The 23302-nt window shown below is 40.4% G+C and overlaps 5 protein-coding genes across 10 annotated transcripts; 3 read left to right on the forward strand and 2 right to left on the reverse strand.

Moving 5' to 3' along the window:
- Positions 1–175: 175 nt before the first annotated feature.
- On the reverse strand, positions 176–3971 carry LOC124312868. The gene is made up of 5 exons (XM_046777399.1): positions 3449–3971; positions 3051–3223; positions 2656–2974; positions 1815–2594; positions 176–1729 (listed from the first exon to the last, which is right to left on the reverse strand). The coding sequence occupies exons 2-5, from the start codon at positions 3213–3215 to the stop codon at positions 276–278; spliced, it is 2718 nt and encodes a 905-aa protein (XP_046633355.1). The 5' UTR covers positions 3216–3223; positions 3449–3971; the 3' UTR covers positions 176–275.
- Positions 3972–4058: 87 nt separating this feature from the next.
- On the forward strand, positions 4059–7359 carry LOC124313009 (proteoglycan Cow-like). The gene is made up of 10 exons (XM_046777668.1): positions 4059–4327; positions 4885–4939; positions 5010–5112; positions 5198–5348; positions 5418–5539; positions 5604–6028; positions 6087–6197; positions 6263–6422; positions 6488–6723; positions 6791–7359. The coding sequence occupies exons 1-10, from the start codon at positions 4217–4219 to the stop codon at positions 6904–6906; spliced, it is 1590 nt and encodes a 529-aa protein (XP_046633624.1). The 5' UTR covers positions 4059–4216; the 3' UTR covers positions 6907–7359.
- On the reverse strand, positions 7291–12852 carry LOC124312994 (3-hydroxyisobutyryl-CoA hydrolase, mitochondrial-like). Of its 5 annotated transcripts, XM_046777633.1 has the most exons (13): positions 12485–12850; positions 11657–11998; positions 11347–11558; positions 11145–11255; positions 10909–11076; positions 10691–10839; positions 10350–10629; positions 10192–10286; positions 10008–10130; positions 9825–9928; positions 9605–9735; positions 8913–9518; positions 8684–8818 (listed from the first exon to the last, which is right to left on the reverse strand). In XM_046777633.1, the coding sequence occupies exons 3-12, from the start codon at positions 11543–11545 to the stop codon at positions 9187–9189; spliced, it is 1692 nt and encodes a 563-aa protein (XP_046633589.1). In that variant the 5' UTR covers positions 11546–11558; positions 11657–11998; positions 12485–12850; the 3' UTR covers positions 8684–8818; positions 8913–9186. The 5 variants fall into 5 exon arrangements, with proteins under 5 accessions (XP_046633593.1, XP_046633589.1, XP_046633591.1 ...); XM_046777635.1 differs by lacking the exon at positions 9825–9928 and having other exon boundaries at positions 12485–12852; XM_046777634.1 differs by lacking the exon at positions 12485–12850 and having other exon boundaries at positions 11657–12064.
- A 106-nt stretch (positions 12853–12958) lies between these two features.
- LOC124313308 (derlin-2-like) lies at positions 12959–14418 on the forward strand. Of its 2 annotated transcripts, none has more exons than XM_046778164.1 (7): positions 12959–13086; positions 13178–13378; positions 13442–13507; positions 13566–13733; positions 13805–13927; positions 14015–14178; positions 14258–14418. In XM_046778164.1, exons 2-7 carry the CDS (start codon positions 13286–13288, stop codon positions 14403–14405), a joined length of 762 nt encoding a protein of 253 aa, XP_046634120.1. In that variant the 5' UTR covers positions 12959–13086; positions 13178–13285; the 3' UTR covers positions 14406–14418. The 2 variants fall into 2 exon arrangements, with proteins under 2 accessions (XP_046634120.1, XP_046634121.1); XM_046778165.1 differs by having other exon boundaries at positions 12992–13086; positions 13149–13378.
- Positions 14419–15786: 1368 nt separating this feature from the next.
- On the forward strand, positions 15787–18080 carry LOC124313415 (transmembrane protein 17B-like). Its single transcript, XM_046778336.1, has 3 exons — positions 15787–16111; positions 16200–16303; positions 16373–18080. The coding sequence occupies exons 1-3, from the start codon at positions 16000–16002 to the stop codon at positions 16682–16684; spliced, it is 528 nt and encodes a 175-aa protein (XP_046634292.1). The 5' UTR covers positions 15787–15999; the 3' UTR covers positions 16685–18080.
- Positions 18081–23302: the final 5222 nt, after the last annotated feature.

A 23302-nucleotide genomic window follows, 5' to 3' on the forward strand; every position in this document is an offset into this window, starting at 1 on the left:
GTGCAGACGCATAGAGGGCATAGAGTAGCCATCTAGCGAACAAAAATGCCTTTTTTTTCAAGTTCGAATAAATAAAGTTTAACCCCGATTAAAAAACCGATTAAAAAGACAGAAGAGATTCTTGGTTTATTGCAAAAACTCTTGTTTAAAATGCATCGGAGTGAAATCAAGACTCAACAGCAAACACTTTTCTCGGTATTTCGTGTCTCTATGCCTACATTAAAACAACGAAAGGGCATAAACTGTTTCCAAGGTACGTAAAACACAAATATAATTTAAACGTTGAATTTGACTCGTTTGAGAGGGCGGGAGATGGGTAAATCTGAGATCTCAGTGCGACGGCGCATTAATTCGACAATTTCTTGTTGTCTCAGTTCAAATTGGCGTACATCATATTCGTACAGACGTCGATTTTTGGTGATATCACAAGCAGTTAAGCCACCAGCAACTTTCTTGATACGTACCGTTGCGCTATAACGGTGATTGACGAAGAATTGGCTGTCGGGACTGGGGAGCACTTCAAAACCGTATCCGAAGATTGTGGCAGCCCAGATACGTGCTTCGTTGACGTTGGGGAATTTTTCAGAAAAAGTTGTCGCTAGTTCCTTTGAGTGTAGAAAATTCTCCAATTCAGGGCAATTGGGTAGTTCGGCTTCCGTTTGATGCCACGAAAAGACGGGAGGTTGCAAAAGACTTAGCTCCTGAAGTCGGCTGTCTATCAATGTTTGTAAGACCTGTTGGCCATTTTCTGTAGCTAGAGACGCCTTCCAGACTGTTGAGGAGGCAAGTAACGCTTGCAAGCAGACATTGTTGCTTTTAGTGGGCATCGTCACTTTCTCGACAAACTCTTGAAGAATGGGGTGGTCATTCAACCAGAGTAAACACTTGAGCACGTCACTAACAATCATTTCGTTTCTGTGTGAAACAATACGAACACTGACAAAGTCCTGTTTCACCAAAAGCTGGCAAAGTTTTCTATAGAATTGTTCCAAGTGAGCAATATTTCGAATTAAGGGCATCAGTTTCTTGTGGACGTAGACGACGACGATACACAGGAACCCAGTTTCGATTGATTGGGCCAATTTTAAGTAATCATCGACATGTTGGATATTGCTTGATTCTTTCCACTCTTCAAGTCGGATGATCATTTCTGCTGCAGTGCTACAAGTAGATGATTCCCATACACTCGGAGAAGTAAACAAAATCGGACAAAGTTGATCAGCGATGTGGGCAGCAATCATGTGAAGACCATTATCCATTAACGATGTTACTAGGACAGTTAGTGGCTCCATTTGTTTGGCGATTCTCGTGGGGGTAAAAAAGCGGCTAACGGATTCCTTGCAGGAATTCCAGCCAGCCCTAGCGATAAGTTTGGCCAAAACGATTGCAACTGGATTATTTTGCAGCCCTTCGATTTCCTGTGGTTCTACATCACTTTGATGATCCCCAGGCGATGTCTTGGTTGGGCTAGCCGGAAGATCGTCGGCGATCAAATTGAGTAGAATTAATCCCTGTTCAGGAGAATCTAAATCAATACAAAGTTGGAGCAGGCGATACGTCACTTGGCCCGGCGAGGGAGACGACTTTCTATTAGGATAGGAGGAAGCACACCAGACGAGGCGAGGGTTGGCACAGCAGAAAGCCACGGTTCTTCCCAAAATAAAAAGAACTTTTTCATGGGGCATTGTCCTTGCCAAGTACTCTAGATAGTCTAAGGCTCCCACAAAACCTATAAATAATAAATAGTTCTAAGTGAAGTATAATCGGAGGAAACTAAAAAGAAAAAATAATAAAATACGAGCGATATACCATACCATATCGGCAAGCAAAATCAATAGTGCTCGTTCTGGGCCAAACGACTAGCAGCGCTTGGCAGTAAACAAAATCCATGGAGGATTCAAGTTCATAGCCCGTTAAGTTTGGTGATTCAGTATTGTCCGAGTTGGTTTCCGGACGGCGGAACATCGGATAAACTACTTCCGAATCAAAGTCAATTTCCAGTCCTTGGAATGCAAAGGGAGAATCGGTACACGAAGACACCCAGCATTTGATACTGTATTCTTCTTCAATTTGTGTTCCAAAGAACGAGTTTTCAATGCTTGATATTGTGGTTGTCGAGGGTTTCTTCCTGCGATGGACGCTTGCCAGATGTAGATCTACAAATGTGACGGAACGCAGAAGACTAGCTGTCAGGCGATCACGGCCTTTTAGTCCGGAAAATGAAAGGTTGGCAGCTGTATAATTGTGTTCCATGGGAATTGCCAAACATCTCTGCGAACACGGAAGTCGCCATGGTGACAAAATTTGCTCGATTTGTTTAGCAGCAAATATGAGTGATGTGTCAGCTGATATAGGAATAAATAATGAACGAGTCCATTTCCAGATCAGGCTGAACGTAAAAACCAAGCGCCATCCACTCTCCACCGTGGTCAACTCGTGTTCGCAGCCAGCGTAGAAAATAGTAGTGTAAAAGAAACGTTTGCTGTCTTTAGAATTATCAAAGATATGAGACGTTCCTTGATGGTGCACCTTAAAAATTCCACCTTCAAAACCGTTTTTTACAGGTATTTGAAGGGTCATCATACCGAACAATCCTGCGTCACAAACAGATATTGAAAACAAAATTTCATAGAAGAATCACACGGACATACGTACCTGGTTCTTTTTCATTGTCACAATGAATAGGGGCATATCCACCACGGTCACAAATTAGCATACCATTTGGGCGAACTTCAATCAGAGGGAGTTCGCTATCGGATACACCCAACTGTCGTAATCCATCTCTAGCCAGTGAAACAACCGTTTGTCCAAAGAAAGTTTCCGCATTATTACCTTGACGAATAATGTGAGTTGCATCGAGTTGCCAACTATGTTTTGGTTTTTTCATTTTGCCAGTAGGTTTAACACCAACAACTCCCATATTGTGATTGCAGCAATATCCAGTTTCAGACATTTTCTTTAAGCGGTTCATATCCTGTAATAAATTTAAAGTTTAATTATTAAATGAAATGTAGTGCAAATTACAAATTTAATCAAGTCTATTTTAATACCTTAATATTTACTGGCACTGGTATTGTACCCAAACTTTCAACACTGAACATGGGTAGAATGTTTTCTTCGCTTATTTGTTGCCCGACAGCAAACTGAAAATTCCAATCTTCAGCATCGTCAACTTTACGCAGAACATCTCTCAGATCTTCTTTATTTACCTTCATGTTGGTAACTATATGAAAATGATACTATTAGTGGTATTACTATTATATGCTCTTCATGTATTCCTATGACAGTGAGTTCTCTTTACTTTAAAATATTCTTCAACAATGAATGAATTGCTTATCTTAAAAACACCACATTTAGGTTCAACCATGAGGACCAACATAAACAAAAGATAAGATTACAGATTAGACATGTCAATTAAAACTGCTTAACTTTGTTCAATCATATTCACCTGGGGTTTGTTTTCATCTAGTGAAGATGTAAACAATGGGGAAACAGGTAGAAAAGAACAAATACAACAAACCCACGAGTTATTTATCTCGTGGGAATAATTTTTCGAAATAATAAGTGAACAAGACGTCAAGACTAATTGATGTCGCTGTTGCCAAATGGGAAAATATTTGCAGTACAAAACATCGAAAACTAGTAGTTTCTTTTTTCGAATACGATATTACCAACAGCTTTGTTATGCGATCGTAAATTCGATAATATTTGATTTTAGTGCTATGGACCCAACTGCCCATGAGCAACTGGCCAACTCCTATGGACAAACGTCCGTTCCGTTTCAAGAAAATGGAAAACCAACAGCTGTGCTTGTTTTAACGCGTTTTAAATCAATATCGTGTTGGGACGCAATCTCATTTGATCGGCTTTGCGTGTGATTCAATTTATTCAATCTCACTCGGCTCACTACCAGTGGAGTGCACCGCTAACAGGATTACATGCGATGCGCGCGGCGTGAGTAGATCAAAAATCCGTCAATAACTCGAACGAATGGGCAACGTTGTATTTCTGTCTCTTTTGTTGTCGTCTTAAACGCCCCGAAGGGAAGTAGAATCACAATTCTCTCCGTGCGAAGGTGTGCTGGTGGTGTTGTGCTGTTTATGTGTTCCTGACTATCAAAGACTGGTTTTTGTTTCGCAACCTTGTCCTACATTCGTGTTTTATCCGTAAATAGTGACTCAATTAACGTATCAATCAACATAAAAACGTGAAGAAAATGCGATCAGTTTGGATAGTGATCGCCATTCTTGCTCTCAGCATTAGCTGTGGAGATGCAGCCAAGAAACGCAAGAAGTTTGAAGGAGACTTTGAGTTTGCAGATGACGCGGTAGTGATAATATCATTTCTTGTTAGCTTAACCTGTTAGCTGCACCCTATTTACTCTAAGATTTAGTAGAAACTTCTCTTTGGTTTTCTCTCTAAAAACACTCTTGGAAACTTGTGTGTGATTGTTTCTGTCAAAACATAAAATTATAGGTCATGTAGATGACTTTAGGAAATGTAAAATAATGTCTGCTTTGATTTAATTTACAAGAACTGCATAAATTTCCTGTAGCCCCAAAATGGGTTTACGGTAAACACACACAAGTTCATCATCAACTTAAACTATAGTGATAAAAGCACTGCAAAGGGCTTAACTAAAGGATCAATGGATCAAAAGCTCAAGTAGTTGATGGCTTTGTTACAAAAAAAAAACTTCAAGTAACCAAGGAAACCAACATCTCAGAGATGTGTATGTCATGGACTCGTGAAAAACCGGGTCGACTCCCGGGAATTTACGAAGCAGCTATCCAAAAGGGCGATCGATAAACTCCCATTTAAGATTGAAGATGTATGGTGTTTCCTTGACATTCTTTTTTTTTTCTTTCTTTCGGTTTCTTTTAGTTGGATGGTGCCAAACGGGACGGCGATAAGAAGACGTGGATTTTCGATCCTGAGAGTAAAATTCTTTCTATCTTTTTTCTCTCTAAAAGAAAATTTAACACCCCGTTCCGTGGAATAATAAATAGGTGAACTGTGCCAAGCTTTGAAATGCCGTAAAGAAGAGCGGTGTCTTTTAGAGAACGATTACACCGCCGTCTGCGTCAGCCGTGCAGAGATAAAACGAAATGGGTATTGTTCGTCTTTTTTTTTTTTTATACTTTACAATCAATTGTTAAACGTAACACTAAATTCTCGCGTTATTTTCCATTTTCAGTGACGTGGTAATCTCAAAGAGCGATAGTCGCAGTAGCACGACCACCACTGCTCGTTCGCTGGACGACGAGGATGATGATTACGATATCGACGATGATGAAGACGATGAGGTCATGGATATTGACGATAAAGATGCCATCAATTTGAATGAGGTAATAATCTTAATCAAACATTTGTTTTTTTTTGCGTTCGTGGAGTTCATGAAGTTCATTATTGATTAGAACGAAGAGAACAACGTAGATGACGACCTTGGTTTAGAGTTTTACGATCTTGACGGAAGCGATGACAATGGCTCTCGAAAGGTGAAACATACACCGACTATCCCCCAGTCGGCTATTCTCAAGTATATTGATTTTTGGTTCCTATAGCGAAGGGATTCATTTTTAATCCGATCATGTTTTGAACAGGAAATGTTCACCATGCCCCGTTATCAAACCATCTTACATCTGCGCAACAGATAATGTCACGTACAGCTCCATTTGCAAGATGGATTACGCTAACTGTATGCACGACACCCTCGTCAAAGTGGCTTGCAAGGGATTTTGCCCATGTCCGACAGCCTCGCAACTAAAGAAAGAGAAGCAAGCTATGCGCCTGTCCCAGTTTGAGAGCAAATACAAGTCGACTATTGAAAGCACGAAAGAGCCATCCGCCGTCAAACCAAAAGTGATCTTTGCTCCCGACGTGGCTAAATTCAAAAAAGAACTCTTTGGCAAAAAGAAACCTAAAAAAAACGCCTCCAATTCATTGCTCGATGCGTCCACTGATAAGTTCAGAAATCGCGGCTACAACGATGTCCTGATTGAGAAAAAGGAAACGCCCATTTCAACTGGTATTCGATGAATACTTTTTGATTAGTTTCGATGTTAACCATTTCATTAATTTCCCAGTTAACACTGAATGCAGCGAAAGTACTTTCAACACGATGGGGAACCGACTATTGGACTGGTTTTCTGTGTTGATGGCTCAACCTGGACAGAAGAAACATATTAAATCCAAAGGTAAGATATTTGGTCTACACCCCTTGGAATCCTTTGTTAAATTGATTGGTTTTCCCCTTTTCTAGCTCATTTTTCATCGGCTTGCGCCAAAGAAGTGGTCTGGATGTTTGGATATTTGGACAGCAATAAAGATAACCAGCTTTCAATGAGTGAGCTGTACGATCTAGAGCATAACGAGCGTGAGAGTTGCTTGAAACCTTTCTTGGATAAATGCGACGACAACCGGTTAGAGCTCAAAACTAAATTAAAAATCGTTACTTGTTCTAACCGTTCAGGTTTTTTCTGCACAGCGATATCTTCTTGTCGAGTTCTGAGTGGTGCCGATGCTTCAGTAATGCCGATCGTCCTTGCGTTGCTATGCGGAGACGTTCCAAGCCCGGACTTCTGGGTGCATACATTCCTACCTGCGATTCAGACGGTTTCTTTTTACCTACCCAATGCCACACTGCTGTCGGTACCTGCTGGTGCGTGGATAAACACGGTGTTGAGCAGAATGGTTCGCGAGCTAGAGGCAAACCTGATTGCGGTTAGTACTGATTTGTTATCACAATTCAATTTTGTATCGATTGATTGACTCACCTTTTTCATTACAGAACGAGTTTTGCAGAGGAATGGCCTTATGAATTCATTAGGTGACAATGACGAAGACGACTCCGTCAATCAACTTGACGACTCTGATGAGATGGAAGAAGGCAGCGGAGATTATTAAGTAGAAATTTAGGACCCTTCTCGTTCCTTTTTTTTTCTTTGTTAAACCCTCACATCTAAACAACTCTTAGCTTTGTGCGCGCAGCTTGTAATAAGACTTCTTCTGATTAGCTTAGACGACATTTAAAAAAAAAAAGAATGGATTTGAAAGTACAGATTCGAATCTCAACTGAGGCATTCCGCGTTCTCCCGACGACAATATTCGCCGTTGTTCACACATCACCTCACGAATTTTCGCCATTGCCAAGATCAATCCGCCCTGAGAAACAAATATGCAATACTCTTTGTAACCCGACATGCTGCTGCCCGTCTCTGCCGAGTTATTCCTAACTTCCGTAGCATTCTATTATCTAGAGCAATGATTTTTCAAAAGTTTTTGAATGTGTCTTGTGTGACAGTTGTTTTAATTAACCATGACGGCGTAACTAATTCAATACAAATTGAAACGCCGAAATCAATTGCTTTCGTCCTTGTTAACTATGTATAGTAGAATATTTACAGTTGAAGTTCGTCCTTAACCGGTTCAAAGTATGATTGAATCTTTTCTGGGGTGCACTCCTCGAGAGAGGATGGCTTCCACTGAGGTTTCTGATCTTTATCGATTAAAAGGGCTCGGACTCCTAATGATAAATTAATGGGTAAGCATTTTACAACAAAAAAATTAAAAAATTTAATTTTATACCTTCAGGAAAGTCGTGGTCGGCTACAAAGCGCTGAGACAAGCGATATTCCATTTGCAGGCATTCGGCCAGAGTTTGTTCGGAACCCTCGTCAAGGGCTCGCTTTGTAATTTTAAGGGCAAAGGGGGACATCTTCCGGATGGTAGTCAATGTCTCCTGGGCAAATGGATCGTTGGATGCTTTTAGCTGAGCAACAATTTCTTCAACAGAGGCGGCAGAAAAACAATCGTTAATTAATGGCATGTGAGGTTCAAGTGAGAAGGGCTTCTCAAGGAAAGTGGCAGCCTTCGTGAATTTAGCCAGGCAGCCTTCAATCTCCGAATTCTAAACATAAATAGAATAAAAATTGGAAATAGTTTAAATAAAACCACTCTTGCCTGAGAATTCATCTTCAGAGATAAAAGTTCGTCTTTGATGTCTTCTACTTCTTGACTATTTACAGCATGAGTGGAAATGCCGGCGTGATAAACATCGGCACCTGAAAATCCACCTCAAATGTGTAAGACAGCAATATTTGTGGAACAGATTTCTTTACCTTTCAAACGATAACCTGTCAATGCAAGAAATAAACCAAGTTTGCCAGTAAGTCTAGGAAGAAAATATGTACCACCAACCTAAACCGAGAAGTCTTGGATGTAGTACTTGTCAATATAACTGATTGATCCTTCTTACCTCAGGAACAAATCCAATTGCAGTTTCTGGCATTGCAAAAAGTGTTTTGTCAGACGAGACTCTGTAATATCCATGTACAGACAAACCAACACCTCCACCCATGGTTATTCCATCAATTAAAGCTATGTATGGTGTCTGCAATGTTGAAATCAGGTAATTCAGCTGATATTCTTCCCGAAAGAAATCACTTGACAGTGTGCTTGTAGGTTGATTTCTTGTTTCAATAATGCTTCGAACATCCCCACCAGCACAGAAGGCTTTTCCACCTGTGCCATGAATTATAATCAAGACCTTTTCTTCGTTCTCCCACTGTTTCAGAGCAGGAGTAATTTTTCGGATCATATTCAAGTTGAGAGCATTTAGCGCTTTGGGCCTGTTGAGGGTGATGAGACATTTGTTGCCTTCTGTCTCTAAAATTACTTCATCTTGGTTGCTACTTGGATTGGCAGAGAAATGTCGCATCATAGTGCTCATTCGTTTTGGGGTTATGTTGCAGCGACCATCGAATGATATTTTGGCTACGCTACGAAAAAAACATAGTTTTCCTGCGTGCCCCAGCATCTAATAAAACAGATTAAAAATCGGGTAAGAAATCTCTTTGTTCATTTAATGATGACAACTAAAGAAACAAGATTATAAATATATTTTAAGTTACCCTTGGTAATTCAACCGCGAGGATTGCGAATTAGCGATTGACTTCAAAATTCTTGTTGTTGACTGGACCAGAACACCACCTGGCGGTAATTATAAGCACACTTTTTTCGCCATCTATTATGGCGCGCGGAAAATGCTAAAAAGAGTTTCTAAAATATTTAAATTTCACGTGTATTTGTTTTATATTTTCTAAAAAATAATAATAACTATTAAAGCTGTAATTTTGCATCTGATGATATTGCATTGAAAACAAATGTCGTCCAACATAATAATTATCATCTTGAGCTATGGTGCAGAGGAATGGGTTGGGATTCGCTAAAAATGAGCGTCTCCTCTTCGACAACCTTATTATCATCATTTAAATTTACTTTGCTTTTAGTGTCGTGGGTCGCAGGCTTATTGTTTTGGGGGAAACAGTCGAAAACGTCGTACTTTGAAGATAAGCAACCACGACAAAAGATGCGCCTGGCGATAACTGAAACTGATAGTTGGATAATGATTGACGCAAGCATTAAGAACGTGCGAAAGGGAAATCGTTGCTCTCCAACTTCTTCGTCGTAGAATGGAAAGTGTATCACGGCTGGTAAATTCAAAAGCTGTTCTCCGCCTAAAAAAATGTAAATGTTTTCCACCCATCAAAAAGATTTTAAAAAAGCGATTATAAAAATGGGTTTTCCAAGTAGATAATTATACTCAAAACTCGGAGAGTAAAGCCCGTTACGAAAGCAGTTAGGCACCCATAAGTATTGGTATAATCTGCGGCGTAAATGACTAGGAGAAGCTGAGGGAAAAGAACCACGTAGACCACGTCGGCGCACAAATATCTGTTAAGATATGATTGTTAGTTTGATGTAGGTTGCACTTTGTAAACAAAATGACAACAGAGTTGTGTCGCAATCCAAGTTTATATTACGTCAGTCCGTAGATTGTGTTGACTGTGAGTGCCATCACAGTACCAAGACCTGCCGATACGACAATTGAAACCCACATAACGTGAACCAAATGCTGTTCCGACGACTTGGGCGAGGGGAGAAATTACAAAAAGAAATAAGGTTATAGAGTACGTCTCAACAATTTACAAGAACCAGTTACTAACTTTTGGAAAGAAAACAGTCTTGTAGATGTTATGGACAAACATGGAGCTCGTTGACAAGACAGTCGAATCTGCTGATGACATGATGGCAGCCGAGACGGCACCAAGACCGATAAATGACACCCACTAACCAAAGGTATTACCAAATAATTATTTACAATTAAAAAACCAAATGATGATAAAATACCTTCGGTGTCAAATACTGAAGAATTAACGGTAGTATCGATTTGATTTCTTCGGGTGTGGTTATCTCTTTGCCATATTCCGTTCCGTTAGTCCAGTCTGTGTCAAACTGCTTAGTTTAAATCACCGTGTAAGAAGAAATCGCAAGAGGGTAAATTTTACCAACGACTCGGGCAACGGAGCCTAAAACGGCAGGTGGGACGGCCAGGGTAAGGCATCCAAGGGCGGCAATGTAAGACAGGTACTGGGCCTGTCGAGGAGATCGACACGCTAAAACCCGCTGAAAATAAACTTGCCAAGGAATTCCGCCAAGGATGATGAGCAGATAAATGTCGACGTAGCTTCCGACAGAGGACAGCGGAATTGTACCTAACCAATCAACCTCGCTCATAGCCTCGTGGTCAACGGCCGGATGAGTCCAGACAAACGGAATGCAGAATACCTATGATTGCAACGAGAAATTCAGTCAACTGAGTGTTGAATTTGAAAATTAATGAAAATACCAGGCCAAAGAGAACACATCCAAGTTGAATTACGTCAGTATATGCCACGCTGTAAAGGCCTCCAATCAAGGTGTAAGTAACAGCCACAGCAGCACTTATGATTATCGACAGAGTATTGTCCAGTCCCAGCATGACGGTGAAAATGGATCCTATTACATAATGCTAAAATTAAAACATTTTGACAGCCAACATTCAAAAAAGTTTTTCTAATGCGTCACCAAGGGCCGACAGGATAGCAGCGGACCAGAATATCTCCCCGCACAGGGCCGGCAAAAACAATAGCCCACCAATACGTGAGCCATATTTTTCCTGGAAGGGATCGAGCATGGTAACATATCCTCGACCTCCGTGGGCCATTCGCATGGGTTTAGCGAAAAACATTCCACCTTTTTATCCAAAGAATAAAAATGATGAAACATGATTTACTATAGACACACTAATGAGGCAAACACACCAAGTAAGAGGCTCATGGAATATCCGATCGCCATTGTAGAGCATTTTAGAAAGCCACCAGTGAAGGCGCTTTCACAGGTGCCGTTGATGTAACCTCCTGCTACCCACGTCGCTGTCGTAGTTGTTGTTGTTGTTTAAACCTGCTTGTTGGAAACCAAATCTACCCCTCTTGTATACTGAATCGGGACAACATTCATCGTTACCCGTCATCGTCAGGACTCCGACGAACAATCCCATATCACGTCCGGCCAGCATTATGTTCTCCGACCGGTTAGCACCGCTTTCCATCCTCTGCAGCTGTTTAAATTTCCTCTTTTCCTTCCATCCTACCCAAATTCCGACGGCCAGGATCAAACAGTAGAAGAAAGCCACAGAGATGACGCCACCGATATTCACGTTCATCTGTAAACAAAAACTGGACAAGCCAAAGTGATAAATTGTCACAAGGTCAACTGAAAAGGTAAAACCGAAATATAGGGATAATAACAAAAGGCTACGAAGACGATATCTTACGTTTGACGGCGACGCTATAACTTATCACTCGGCCAGTCTAGTCAGACAGCAAAAACCGATTGGGAGAGCGTAGGTGCGACTGCAGCCGATGTTCCTCCCTCTATATGACTGCGCACGTGCGGCGGATGTTCAACGTCGCGACGATATGGTTGAAAATGATACACATCTGTCACGTGATCTTTTTGTCGTCAAACGAGACACTAGATTGTCTTCTACCAGCACCGGCGATGATGAGGCAAGAGAGTAATGTCTGCCCAGTTTCCTTTACTCAATTTCTTGCACTAGAGTTTTGGTAGCAACGACCGTTGATTGGCGTACCTCTCTCGTCTAAATTTCGTGCTCCTATAAAAGTAAAAACAATTCAAGATTTTACTGCAAAACGCAACAGTTGTGTAGTGAATTTTTGAATTGGGGGAGAGACGACGTGGTATAACGGGAAGTGTACTAGTACTACTCAATAAAAGTGGCTTTGGAAGAGTTTGAGGGAGAAATGAGGGTATCCCAAAAATAGAATTACAGAAGGTATGCATCTTGCTGGCCTTGTTCCAGTACACATTAATGGCTCTGCCAGAAACAAAAAAGCCTTTCAGCATCTCAAATCATTACACAACTTACTAGCTGTAGTAGAATTTACAGATAAAATAATGAAAGCTACTGCTATGTAATTTTCTATCTTATGAGAGAGCCAATTCCTTTCTTTGTATTCTTTATTACCTAATCTCTAATCTGTTCCTAGAAATTGATACATGAATTGTGGTCGGTCAACATGTCTCAGGCTATAGTAAAAAGAAAACACACTTATTGAATAATTATGTAAGAGTAAAATACTTGTTTTGTGATGTGAAGATGGTTGCTCAATCACCTATCCCAGCATGAACTGTTACTCAAGTTGCATATATCCTTTCACATTAAGAAGAATTTAGAGTTTCACAAAAGTCAATAACCGTGGAAATCGTAGCCAACCATTATTCAAACCAAATATACGAACTACGAAACTCGACCATGTGTTTTTGTTTTATCAGTAAGACTCTACTGCATGCACCTAGTACTTCCAGTTTCATCATCTTCCTCCCAATAAAAAATAAAGTAAAAGATGGATGATTTATCGCCAAGACCCGAAATGAAAAATAAAACTAGGGGTTACGTCAACAAATTCAATTTAGTCAAAATAAACTGAGGTTCCAACGGTTCAAATCACTCGAATCTTGGATGGAAATTGGAATAATAATCAAAAAGTTGTCTGCTACATTAAAATAGGCGCCATTTACACCGTTGCAATAGCAACCAAAAACTGATCTTTGGAATTCCTGTTTTTGACATTTCCGTTTCTGGCTTTCTGCTGTAGCCTCTACAAATTGTCCACGTCGACCAAGGGGGGTTTGTTAAAAGAAAAAATAAACAAACCAATTTGACTCTTGGGAAAAACGATGGTTGGTAGTGTTTCGCGAAATCCTTACATTTTGGATAAATCGTTTCTTGATTGTATTTCTAGGTATTTATAAATTGTTTTTCTTATTTGAGGTTTGTGTTTGAGCTGGTCATAGTCCTTTGTATACAATAATAGTATACAATAAGTGATAAAACTTCATCTTAGTTGACTGTTGATGAAATCAATTACAAGAAAGCACCATGGCTTACCACACATTACGCCAAGAGTATATGTTGATGCCTCCAGTGACTCGGGCATACACCACTGTTTGCTTGCTCACTTCAATTGCAGTTGTAAGTAACACTTGAAACTTTGAAAGGGACTCAGTAATCGACTGAAAAACATTTCCTTTTCAGCAACTGGATGTGGTGTCACCTTTCCAACTGTATTTCAATCCTTTGCTCATCACTCAAAAGTTTGAGGTAATAGGATTGGTTTGCTTTTGTATAGTAGCCAAATCATGTTATCTTGTATTTGCAGATATGGAGGCTACTGACTCCATTCTTCTTTTTTGGGACATTCAGCTTCAATTTTCTGTTCAACATGATTTTTACTTATCGCTATTGTAGAATGTTGGAGGAGGGTTCATTCAGAGGTAGAACAGCTGATTTTGTTTACATGTTCATATTTGGCTGCATCACAACAGTGGTAATTATGAAAATTTGCATGAATTCCCTGTTTCAAGTTTTTTCTAACTATTTGCTTTCTCATGTTTTTAGATATGTGCTTGGTTTGTAAATTTATTGTTCCTTGGACATTCGCTCACCACGATGTTCGTCTATATTTGGGCTCGGCGAAATCCTTACGTTAGGATGAATTTCTTCGGCCTTCTACCTTTTCGAGTAAATAGGACAGAGCAACAGCAAAATTTAAAAAACCCTGTGCGAAAATTAACCGATAATTTCTTCTCTATCCTGACATTTTTATAGGCCCCATATTTGCCTTGGGTTCTCGTGGCTTTTTCAGTTCTTTTAGGCAATAGCGTATTGGTGGACATTCTCGGGATCGCCATCGGTCACTTGTATTTCTTCCTGGAAGATGTGTTTCCTAATCAGCCGGGAGGCAGAAGACTCTTGGCCACGCCTCGTTTACTGTATGCAACAATTTTGCATTTCTCAAAAAATATCAGAGATCGGTCAAGCGGTTCACGGTTTCTTTTCTTTCCCCCCTAGGAAACTTTTGTTCGACACGCACACTGAAGACCCTCTTTACAATCCGGCTCCTGACGAGCGTCCTGGGGGTTTCGATTGGGGCGGTGCTGGTGCTCCGAGAGTGGCGGACGCAGCCGCCGACCAGCCGAGAGAAAACGAAAATCAGTGAGGAAAAAGAGAAACAAACACAATCGTCTTTTTTGAAAAATTACTAAATGGCAAAAGAAAAATACATGGAAATTTGTTTAATATACAGTTGGCCGATGCTGTTCGCCCTCATTATTCCTTCCACACAGTGGCCCGGTTTTCTTTCGCTTATCAATGACCGACTAGCATTGACATACTGCTTTGTTGCAACGTTTACAAATATCCAGCGCTTTCCCCTTTCTCCTTTTATGGCCATCTTTTAACCGTGTCAAGTTTACACGCAATCAACCGTACTCGTAGTGTCCATAGTGCAGTTCTTCGCCCATCCAACTCGAACATTTTGGGACAACACACACTAAAAATCGGAGAGCACTAGATAATGAATTAATATTCTATTGATGTGAATAAACAAGACTATTCCCTTTTTCGCTAGCTCAGAGATGAAGGGAAGGCGGACCGACCATCAACAAAGTCAATCTGAGATAACCGATTGCGAATTCTAGTGAAAAGGTTCTTTGAACGTCCAAGTTTGCACCAACACGCACAATTTTGTTTCAAGCCAACGAATAGGAAGGAGCAGTTGTCAACCTTGAAAATGATACATTCCCATCTGAAGCATAAATGTCCAAAAAAATCGGTTGCATTACGACGCCTTGTTTGTAGTTAACGCGCCAAAGATTTCCAAATACACAACTTGAAGGTCGCAAATCTGTCAAACTAACAAGACTTGCTATTTGTTTGGAGACATTTGATTTTCGAATCCTGACCTGCTATAGGATAGCTATAGGATTGCTATAGGATGCTGCATTGGGAAAGGCTTTATGCTACAGCGAGTTCACTGCCCTGATCACACACGCAGTCCTCATTTATGTTTTGTTTCTTCAAGGATCTTTTGAACTGCTTAAAGATGTTTAGTCCACCAGATAGTGGAAGCAGATACTGGAGCTGGGAATGTTATAGTCTAGAAATGAAGAGATAAGTAGAAATCAAATCTGCACGATGATGAAAGAAATCAAATAAATAGTGGAAATTGACTCTTGTATACATAAATCTAATGAAGAACACAGACAACTTAGGCATTATTTTTTCTTTCTTTCTCCTCAAGTAGTCTGAGATATTCCCGTTCCTCTTTCTCCTTCATTTGGCGAATGGTGTCCTCAAACATCTTTTTGTTCACCCTGCTATCGGCAGGATACATTTCTCTCCTCATTTTGATCATCCAATCTTCAAAATACTCTGCCTGGTTAAAGTAATAGAAACAACCAACTGGGAAAATCATGTACATCCCCATTTTGGCTGCTTCCAGTTGCCAGTTTCCCATGTTTGAATTGTGAAACCTGGACGAGAAAGATGAAAAATAATTTTCCAGCCATCAATCCTACAAGTTTTTTCACAGCTTACTTGCTCTAATATAATCGCCAAGTATTTTAATCACAAAACAAGTTTGTACGTGTACCACACAGCACATGTAATACAGTGACGGGAGAAAGTCACGAATGAAAACAGCTGAGTTGTTCTGCTAGAGTCGTTGCCATGGCGCCCAGTTTGAAATGCCCAAAACAATCGGCTGTCATTTCATTCAATAGCCAAAAGCCATCGTCGAAAGTGATGAAAGAATGGGAAGACAATCAGTTCAAAATGTTGTGGATTCTTTCAGCGATAGAATATTTCCAGGTTTGTCTGATGTACCCCAAGATTTCTCATTCGTATCGGGTCAAAGTGACATAGGTAACTTCAATTCTTCTCAAATCATTCAAGTTCTATCTATTGCGTCTCGTACTTTTTGCTTAACGTTTGATTGTTTTATGGAATACAGTTTATGATGTCCAATCAAGTTTGGTACTGCAAATGTCACTATACTTCAACTTGGTCTACTACCCAGTGTGGCTGGCGATCATCTTGGCATCATTTGTGGCAAAGGTATTTACATAATACGAAGAAAAAGTCTTTGGCTTACATTCACTCATCACCTTTTGCTACATTTGGCAGCACCAATGTTTTGGCTGGTTCTCGTATCTCCTTCTTGGAATTGGAGTCTCTGCCTGCTGTGTGACGGAAGCCACCAGGATCTACTTGGGCATGTCTGGCAACCTGAGCGAGCAAGTGGCAGAGCTGTCCACCTTCTGGTTCACCACACTCCTGGTCCAGCTGCCACTTGTGACAATCATCCTGATCGTGGCACTCAGCCTGAGCCAGATCCTGGAGATTGTCGCCTTGTCCATCTCCAGTCTGCTGATGGCAGTCCAGCTGTGCGTCTCGTTCGCCACACTTCGTAACGTGGCCCGCCTTCGCCAATTTTAGAAACCTTGAGCCAGGCGAGAGAGAAACTATACCTCTACGTCTCTCTCTCTCTCATTTTAATTTCCACCTCGTGTCGACAGGTTTTTTCTTTCGTTATAAAAGCGCATCAGCCCAACACGGGTTCTGTGTGAGACGACGAAAAAGAATCAGATAGACAGAGAGAGAGAGAGACGAAAGGGAAAATGAAAAAGAAAAAGAAAAGAGAGAGAACTCTTTTGGTAGTATCTATATGCACGCGAACCGCTCGCTGGAATTCTGTTGGGGTTTTTTCTTCTTTTTTCTGGCGAGTGACCAGCGACCTTGACATGGCGGAATGAAACACACACACACAGACTCCGACTACTACGACTACTACCACACTAAACTATACTCAACAAATAAGCAGCAGCAACCAAAGCCAATAAGTGAAAGGAGGTCCGATGAGTCAGAGAATCTCACAGGATCGCCACAGAAGAAGAAGAAAGAAGAACATCCAAATGGTGTTTGGACCAAAAACGAAGATAGGGAGAGGGTGTGAAAAGATATCGTCTCAAGAGCTTGTTATTTCCCTTTTTGTTTTCTGTTTTGTGTCGCACACAAATAAAACAATTCGACAGGTCATCGGCATCGCTACACTCGACGAGGTCACCACGAGTTTTGGGGGAAATCTTTTTTCTCGGTTTTTTCGTCTTATACAAGAAGAAGAAGAATCTGAAGGACTCGGAGACTTATACCAGCAGCAGCAGCAGCTCGATGCCTCTGACCTGTTGATGTATACCTTGACCTGCTTTTCTCCCCTTCTGTCGTATATAACCATTTCTTTTCTTCTTCTTCTTCTTTTGTCGCCCCTTTTAATTCGTTTAATCATCACGATTAGCAATTCCAAAACATTATTTAGATCTACAGGTATATACTGAACTGTATAATTGATTGATGGATCAGGCCGGAGCACAGACACTCACCTGGGAAATTCCCCAATTTAATACAAACAAAATTGCGAAAATTGATTTATTTTTGTCATTGATTGAGTAATACATTTTTTTTTAAGGGGGTGATCACCTTGCTGGGCGATTTGACGGCCGGCCGGCCAATGAACTTGGTGTCCGCGAGGTCGTGACTTTTTTTCGAAATTTCCCACGGGGGGTTTTTGATATTTCTAATTCTTTCACATGTAGGAAATTCCAGTCCAAACGATGACTGTGTGTGCATGCTGCACACTATCAGTATTCCCCTTTCCCATTCACCTTGTCGGACGTTAATCCACTTGCGAAATTAACAAGTCATTAAATTAGGAGGGAGTGGGAGGAACATGGGAAAAAAGAAAAGAAAAATAAAAAGGTCGTCGAGGTGGGCGGAAACGTGACGTGTTCCAACACGTCATTTTGGACCCAAATCTTTTCGTCAATTTACCTGAAAAAAAAGAAAGAAAGGTTAGTCCATTAAACTGGCGATATGTCATCAGCCTACGTGACTGATGACACAAAAATGTATTTATTTCATTGGAATCGCCAATTGATTTTATGTTGAAATCGCATAGGACAATTTCATCTGAGAGTCTACGTGACTTTATTTGTTTCAAATTGCGATTTCGAGTTTATTCCCAGGTCTGGGAATAATTTGGCCACTGTCATCTTAAAGTCGAAAGTCTAAAGTCTAAACTGTTTCATTATAAATGGCTAAACGTTACGTTTTTAAACCTTATGTGACGGCTGTGTGTACGCATAAACAAAGTTCAACAGAACTTATTCCCACACGGGCCGTTTTATGTGTACATTGTGAACTTGAATGTCATTGAAAACAACTGCCAGGAGATGAAATCTTCCGATGAAGCTGGGCCATTTCAATTCAACGACATCATAAATTGTCAAATGTTCATAGAAACAAAAAATTACACAACATGTTCGATAATTAGCCAGAGATGATTTTGAGACCAGTCAAAAAGTCAACAAATCATTTTCGTTCATTCACTGCAACTGGCGAATTCAGTTGAACGAAAATAAAACTGCAAATAATCGATAGAAAATTCACGAAAAAAATGGGAAATGACATAACTGCTATCAGAATTCACCAGAGTATTTTACTACAACTACTACACACGTGTGTATATTTAGCCCAGCGAGAAATTTTCCAGCGATCCATTTATCCGACGCCAGATAATTCATTTGGGACACTGTACGTCATTTCAGTTCGAGTTGTTGGGGGCTATATTTAAAGGCAGCATAGCAGCGATACACAAATAAATATACCCCATAAAGTTGTTGATGTAGAGACTCAATTCCCCGTAGATGATTATACATGGGACTAAAATAAATATATTTACAAGTGTGTTTTTTTCTTTCTTTCTAAAAAGAAATGATACGCAACAGAGGCCGAAATCACCGAGTCACAAATATAAAATGTCCTATAATATCTAGTGTCAATTTTTTAGACAATATCTCTGGTCAGAAATATCTCGGGAAATATACGCTACATTTTCCATTGCGGTTGTTCCCAGAAATATTTTACACAATATTTTTTTTTTTTTTTAAATAAAGAAGCGGACAAATTCAAAATGTGGAAAAAAAATTAAAAATTTGTTTTTTCTTTCTTTAAATTCCTTAAAAAAAAATAGTCCCCTGATTTTTTTAGACAAATTTTCAATTTCTTTCTCGAGTCAAACAGGAAAAAAAGAATTAATGTTCGTCGACCCGATGCCCTCGCGTGTCCTTAAAATTCCGATCCAAATTCCCAGTAGAAGAAAAAAATCGCGACGACGACGTTGGGAAATTTTTCTGTTTCCAGTTGGAAACAGCCAGCGCCAGCCCGGAAAAAGAAAAGAAAAAAACTGAATTCAGTTTGCATTAAAAATTCACCAAGGTCCGGCCAAACACACACACAGAGGCGCCTGTAATAAAAAGAAAAGAAAAATGGATGAAATTGGCGCACTAAAGGTCATCTGTGGCGTCCTATTCTCCGTCGTTTTATATTGTCTTTATTCGATGCTGCCATCCGCCAAATCAGCCCGTCGCAATCACCTGGGAGGCTTCCAGCTCTTCAGTTTCGTCCTCCCCAAAGGATCCTTCCCATGCAACAGCAGCGTAAATAATTCAATTTTTATTCATTTCCTACTCAATGTGCAATTGATTCAACTTTAAAAAATGTCTAAATCAGGTGGCCGTACTGTGATTGAAGAACGTCCGATCGGAGATAAGATGGCGACGGCCTACAAACTGAATCAGTCGTTCGGGAAAAAATAAATCAAATGCTATAAATGCGGGACAATAAAAACATGAAATTCAAATGAAGCGGGAGAGAGAGAGAGAGAGAGAGAGGCCTACGTGACGTTCATAAATCTACCCGAAATACAAAATTTGAATTTTTTTTGTAATAGATATACTATAACCATGCCACAGAGACTGGGAAAATAAAAATATCTCCGTGTGTATGGAGCGAGTGCGTTCAACCCGGGACCCGACAGACATGCCAGAGACCTTGGGATATATAAAGTATGCACGCGTGAGCCCTTTATAGCGGGAGAAGAGCCGGCCGGCCGACCGGTGCTGGGTTGTCCGAGATATTTAAATTGGGGGCGATGATCGTGCAGCCAGCTAGCGAGCGGGAAAAATAAAATAAAAAACAAAAAAAACAAAAATCTTTTTGGGGCTAAACAAGAATATTTTAAAAGAAAAAGGGTTGTCGAGCCCCGATATGGAATTCACGTTCATTTGATCAACATTTATAAGAGCCCTGTATTATAATATATACGGGAGTAGTATTCTACACATCTAGCACGTACCCAAAAAATCTATGCATTCACATCCCCTTAATTTTATTTTATTTTATTTTTCTCAGAAATTAAGTCTTTTGAAAATGTCTTGACTCCAGATTTATTACACTACTCACGCTCCGGACTAAATCGACTGCACCAAATGTTTCTTTGATATTCAATTCTAATACGTACCTACAAGTTTTCATTGAATATTCAATTCAAATGGAGCCTGGACAAGTCGTAGTACAGGGCGATGATTTTTTGAGGGCACGTTTCGATCACACGTGTCGGTCGTACAAGAAAAGAGCGGACTAGCGTTCGTTCGGGAATCCCGAAATGTTTTGGTTGGAAAAATTCACGTACCTCCGTTTGGGGCTGTTGTTGGTTTGTTTCCCCTCACGTTTTTGAAGCGCTGGTCCCGGCGCCTGCTGTTGTCTATGCATCTCCCAAGGTTGTCGGCCATGTGAGCTGGGCCCACTCTGTATAGCCGGACGGATGAACGGACGAACGGACGGACGGTCGTTATTATTTCGTTCGTTCCGTCCCGGAGTTGAGGCCATCAACATAGTAGACCTGGGCGATGCCAACGCCACATCACGTCCACTTCCAAAAAATAAAATCAAATAAAAAAAGGGTTGATCAACCCTGATATATGGGCATCTTCGTTTCACATTTTCGTATAGCTACAGGGCGATTTAACCCGTTTCTTTTCTTTCTTTCTTTCTCTCCCCCTTGGAAAAAGAAAAAAAAAAGGGAGGGCCGGTGAACGCGTGAATAAGTTGATAAGACCACTAGGCCCAATACGGTCCCGGCTGTTTCTAACCTAACAGTCCCGTGTGATTTGTATCTGTTCTATAATTCTATGGAAGTAGAAGTCGATTTACATATTGCCTCACATTTCATCCGATCTTTTAGACGAGTTGATATCATTTCCAGAAAATGTTTTTTAATTCCCACTCTCTCTCTCTCTCTATTAGGAGTACAGGTGAACCGGCCGGAGCGGTCACAAACCCCAAACGGCCGTGATGTGTCAAGGACGAAACGTAATAATAATAATAATACTCTTCTTCTACTGCTGCTGGTCAAATGTCGCTCGCTATATCAAGCGTGAATTCCCCCAGCCGGTGAACGAACCCATTTCTCTCTTCTTCTCCAATTCAAACTTTATTCCAGAACATTCGAGTGAAATGTTCAAGGTGATTTTTTCTCTCTTTTTAATCTTAACTGGGATTTCATCAGGGAATTCTCTACAAAAGAATTGATTCTTTTTTCTCCCAGCCGATTCAACTGAGCACTATAGGGATATGGCATCAAGTGTAAATGGACAATTTGACTGGACGTTGATTGGTTCAAATGATGTAGGTCACGAATATGTGAATTTGGTTCACGACGGGATATTCCCACCGAGTTTCACTGACGTCTGAAAATTCACTTGGAAAGATATTCCAAGAAATGTTCGCTGGCAACTGTCGAATTTACTGGGAAATGAATGAGAAACGAATTACTGGGCCCAACCAAGTGGCCAAAGTCCCTCATTGGAAACCGATGATGCACGTCGGCGAAATAATCTCCTCAGAAACTACAGCATACAAGAAATAATAACCGTAATTCAATTATCTACTACTCTAGCCCTGCTTCCCTCCGTATAGCGTCCCGAACACCCGACGTCCGGCCAACATTGTCCAATAGCGCTATAGTCCCCTGTTCGTTCCGCCATATGGATAACGTGGGCCGGCTCTGCAAGCAGAAGAACTGAACACATTCCACACATTTGATTTTTATTAAGACCAAATAAATCCCTGATGAGTTGGTAATTCTTTACAGAGTTTTACGTGCGTATTTTTGTTCTAAAAATTTCTGGGAATCCAATCGCCTGTTCGTCGAAGGCAATCTAAATTCAAACGACCACCAACTGTTAGATGGCTACGGACATAACAGCGCCAACCCAAAATTAGCCAATACAATATAACGCCCATAGTCGCAAATTCTCTGGGTAATATGATGATGACTAGATAGTTCTGATTCTATTTGTGGGTTTTTATCTAAAAAATTTTTGGGGAAAAATTGGTTCAATTAGACGAAATAAAAACATTTCGTCGTAATAGACAAACTTGTCACACAAAAGACTATTGTGCAAATAATTGTTTTTTTTCCGGAACAATTCCGGTTCGCGGAAATGGCGTGGAATCACTCCCACCGTCACACATATTCATTTGAAATTCAAACCAAAATTTGATTGTAATTCGATTTCATCATGTTTCAACGATGTTAACGTTCATCAAAAAAATCTAAATTTAGAAAAATAAAATATTCATGGGGATAAGATAAAGCGTGGGGAAAAAAAGGGGGGATGGATATATATGTAGGGGGGAAAAAAGGGGGATTGAGGTCGTGGAATATAAAGGTCATCCAGCAAGAAACGCATCAACAGTCTGTGAACAAACTGTGAAAAAATAATAAAATTCTTCCAACACTTTCACCAATTTGAAATTGCTGCACAGTGGAACAGGATCGGACTAGTTGGGTCTCCAAACAAGTCTACAACTGGTCAACTATTTTCCCCATTATAAAAGATAGGAAATGCTCTACAATGTCCAGCAAATATTGGAACTGCTGGACATGTACAAGTGTCTAACTAGAGAGAAGAGAAGAGCTATACAGGAGGTCCACAGTCATGGAACAATCTAGTTCAAGGTTCCTCCTCCTCTTCTTCTTTTCTCTTTCTGTTATAAACAGCAGCAGCAGCAGCAGTGGACACACAGAAAATGTGGACAGCTTTTTATTTCTTCTTTCTGTGCGTATAGAAATAGAATGTCGGAGTAGTAGATATTCAACGTATTATATTGATGAGCTGGTCGGGGGGTGGTGGTGGTTGGTCAATGCTCTTTTCT

This window comes from Daphnia pulicaria, chromosome 9 (assembly GCF_021234035.1).
Source record: "Daphnia pulicaria isolate SC F1-1A chromosome 9, SC_F0-13Bv2, whole genome shotgun sequence".
NCBI lineage: Eukaryota > Metazoa > Arthropoda > Branchiopoda > Diplostraca > Daphniidae > Daphnia > Daphnia pulicaria.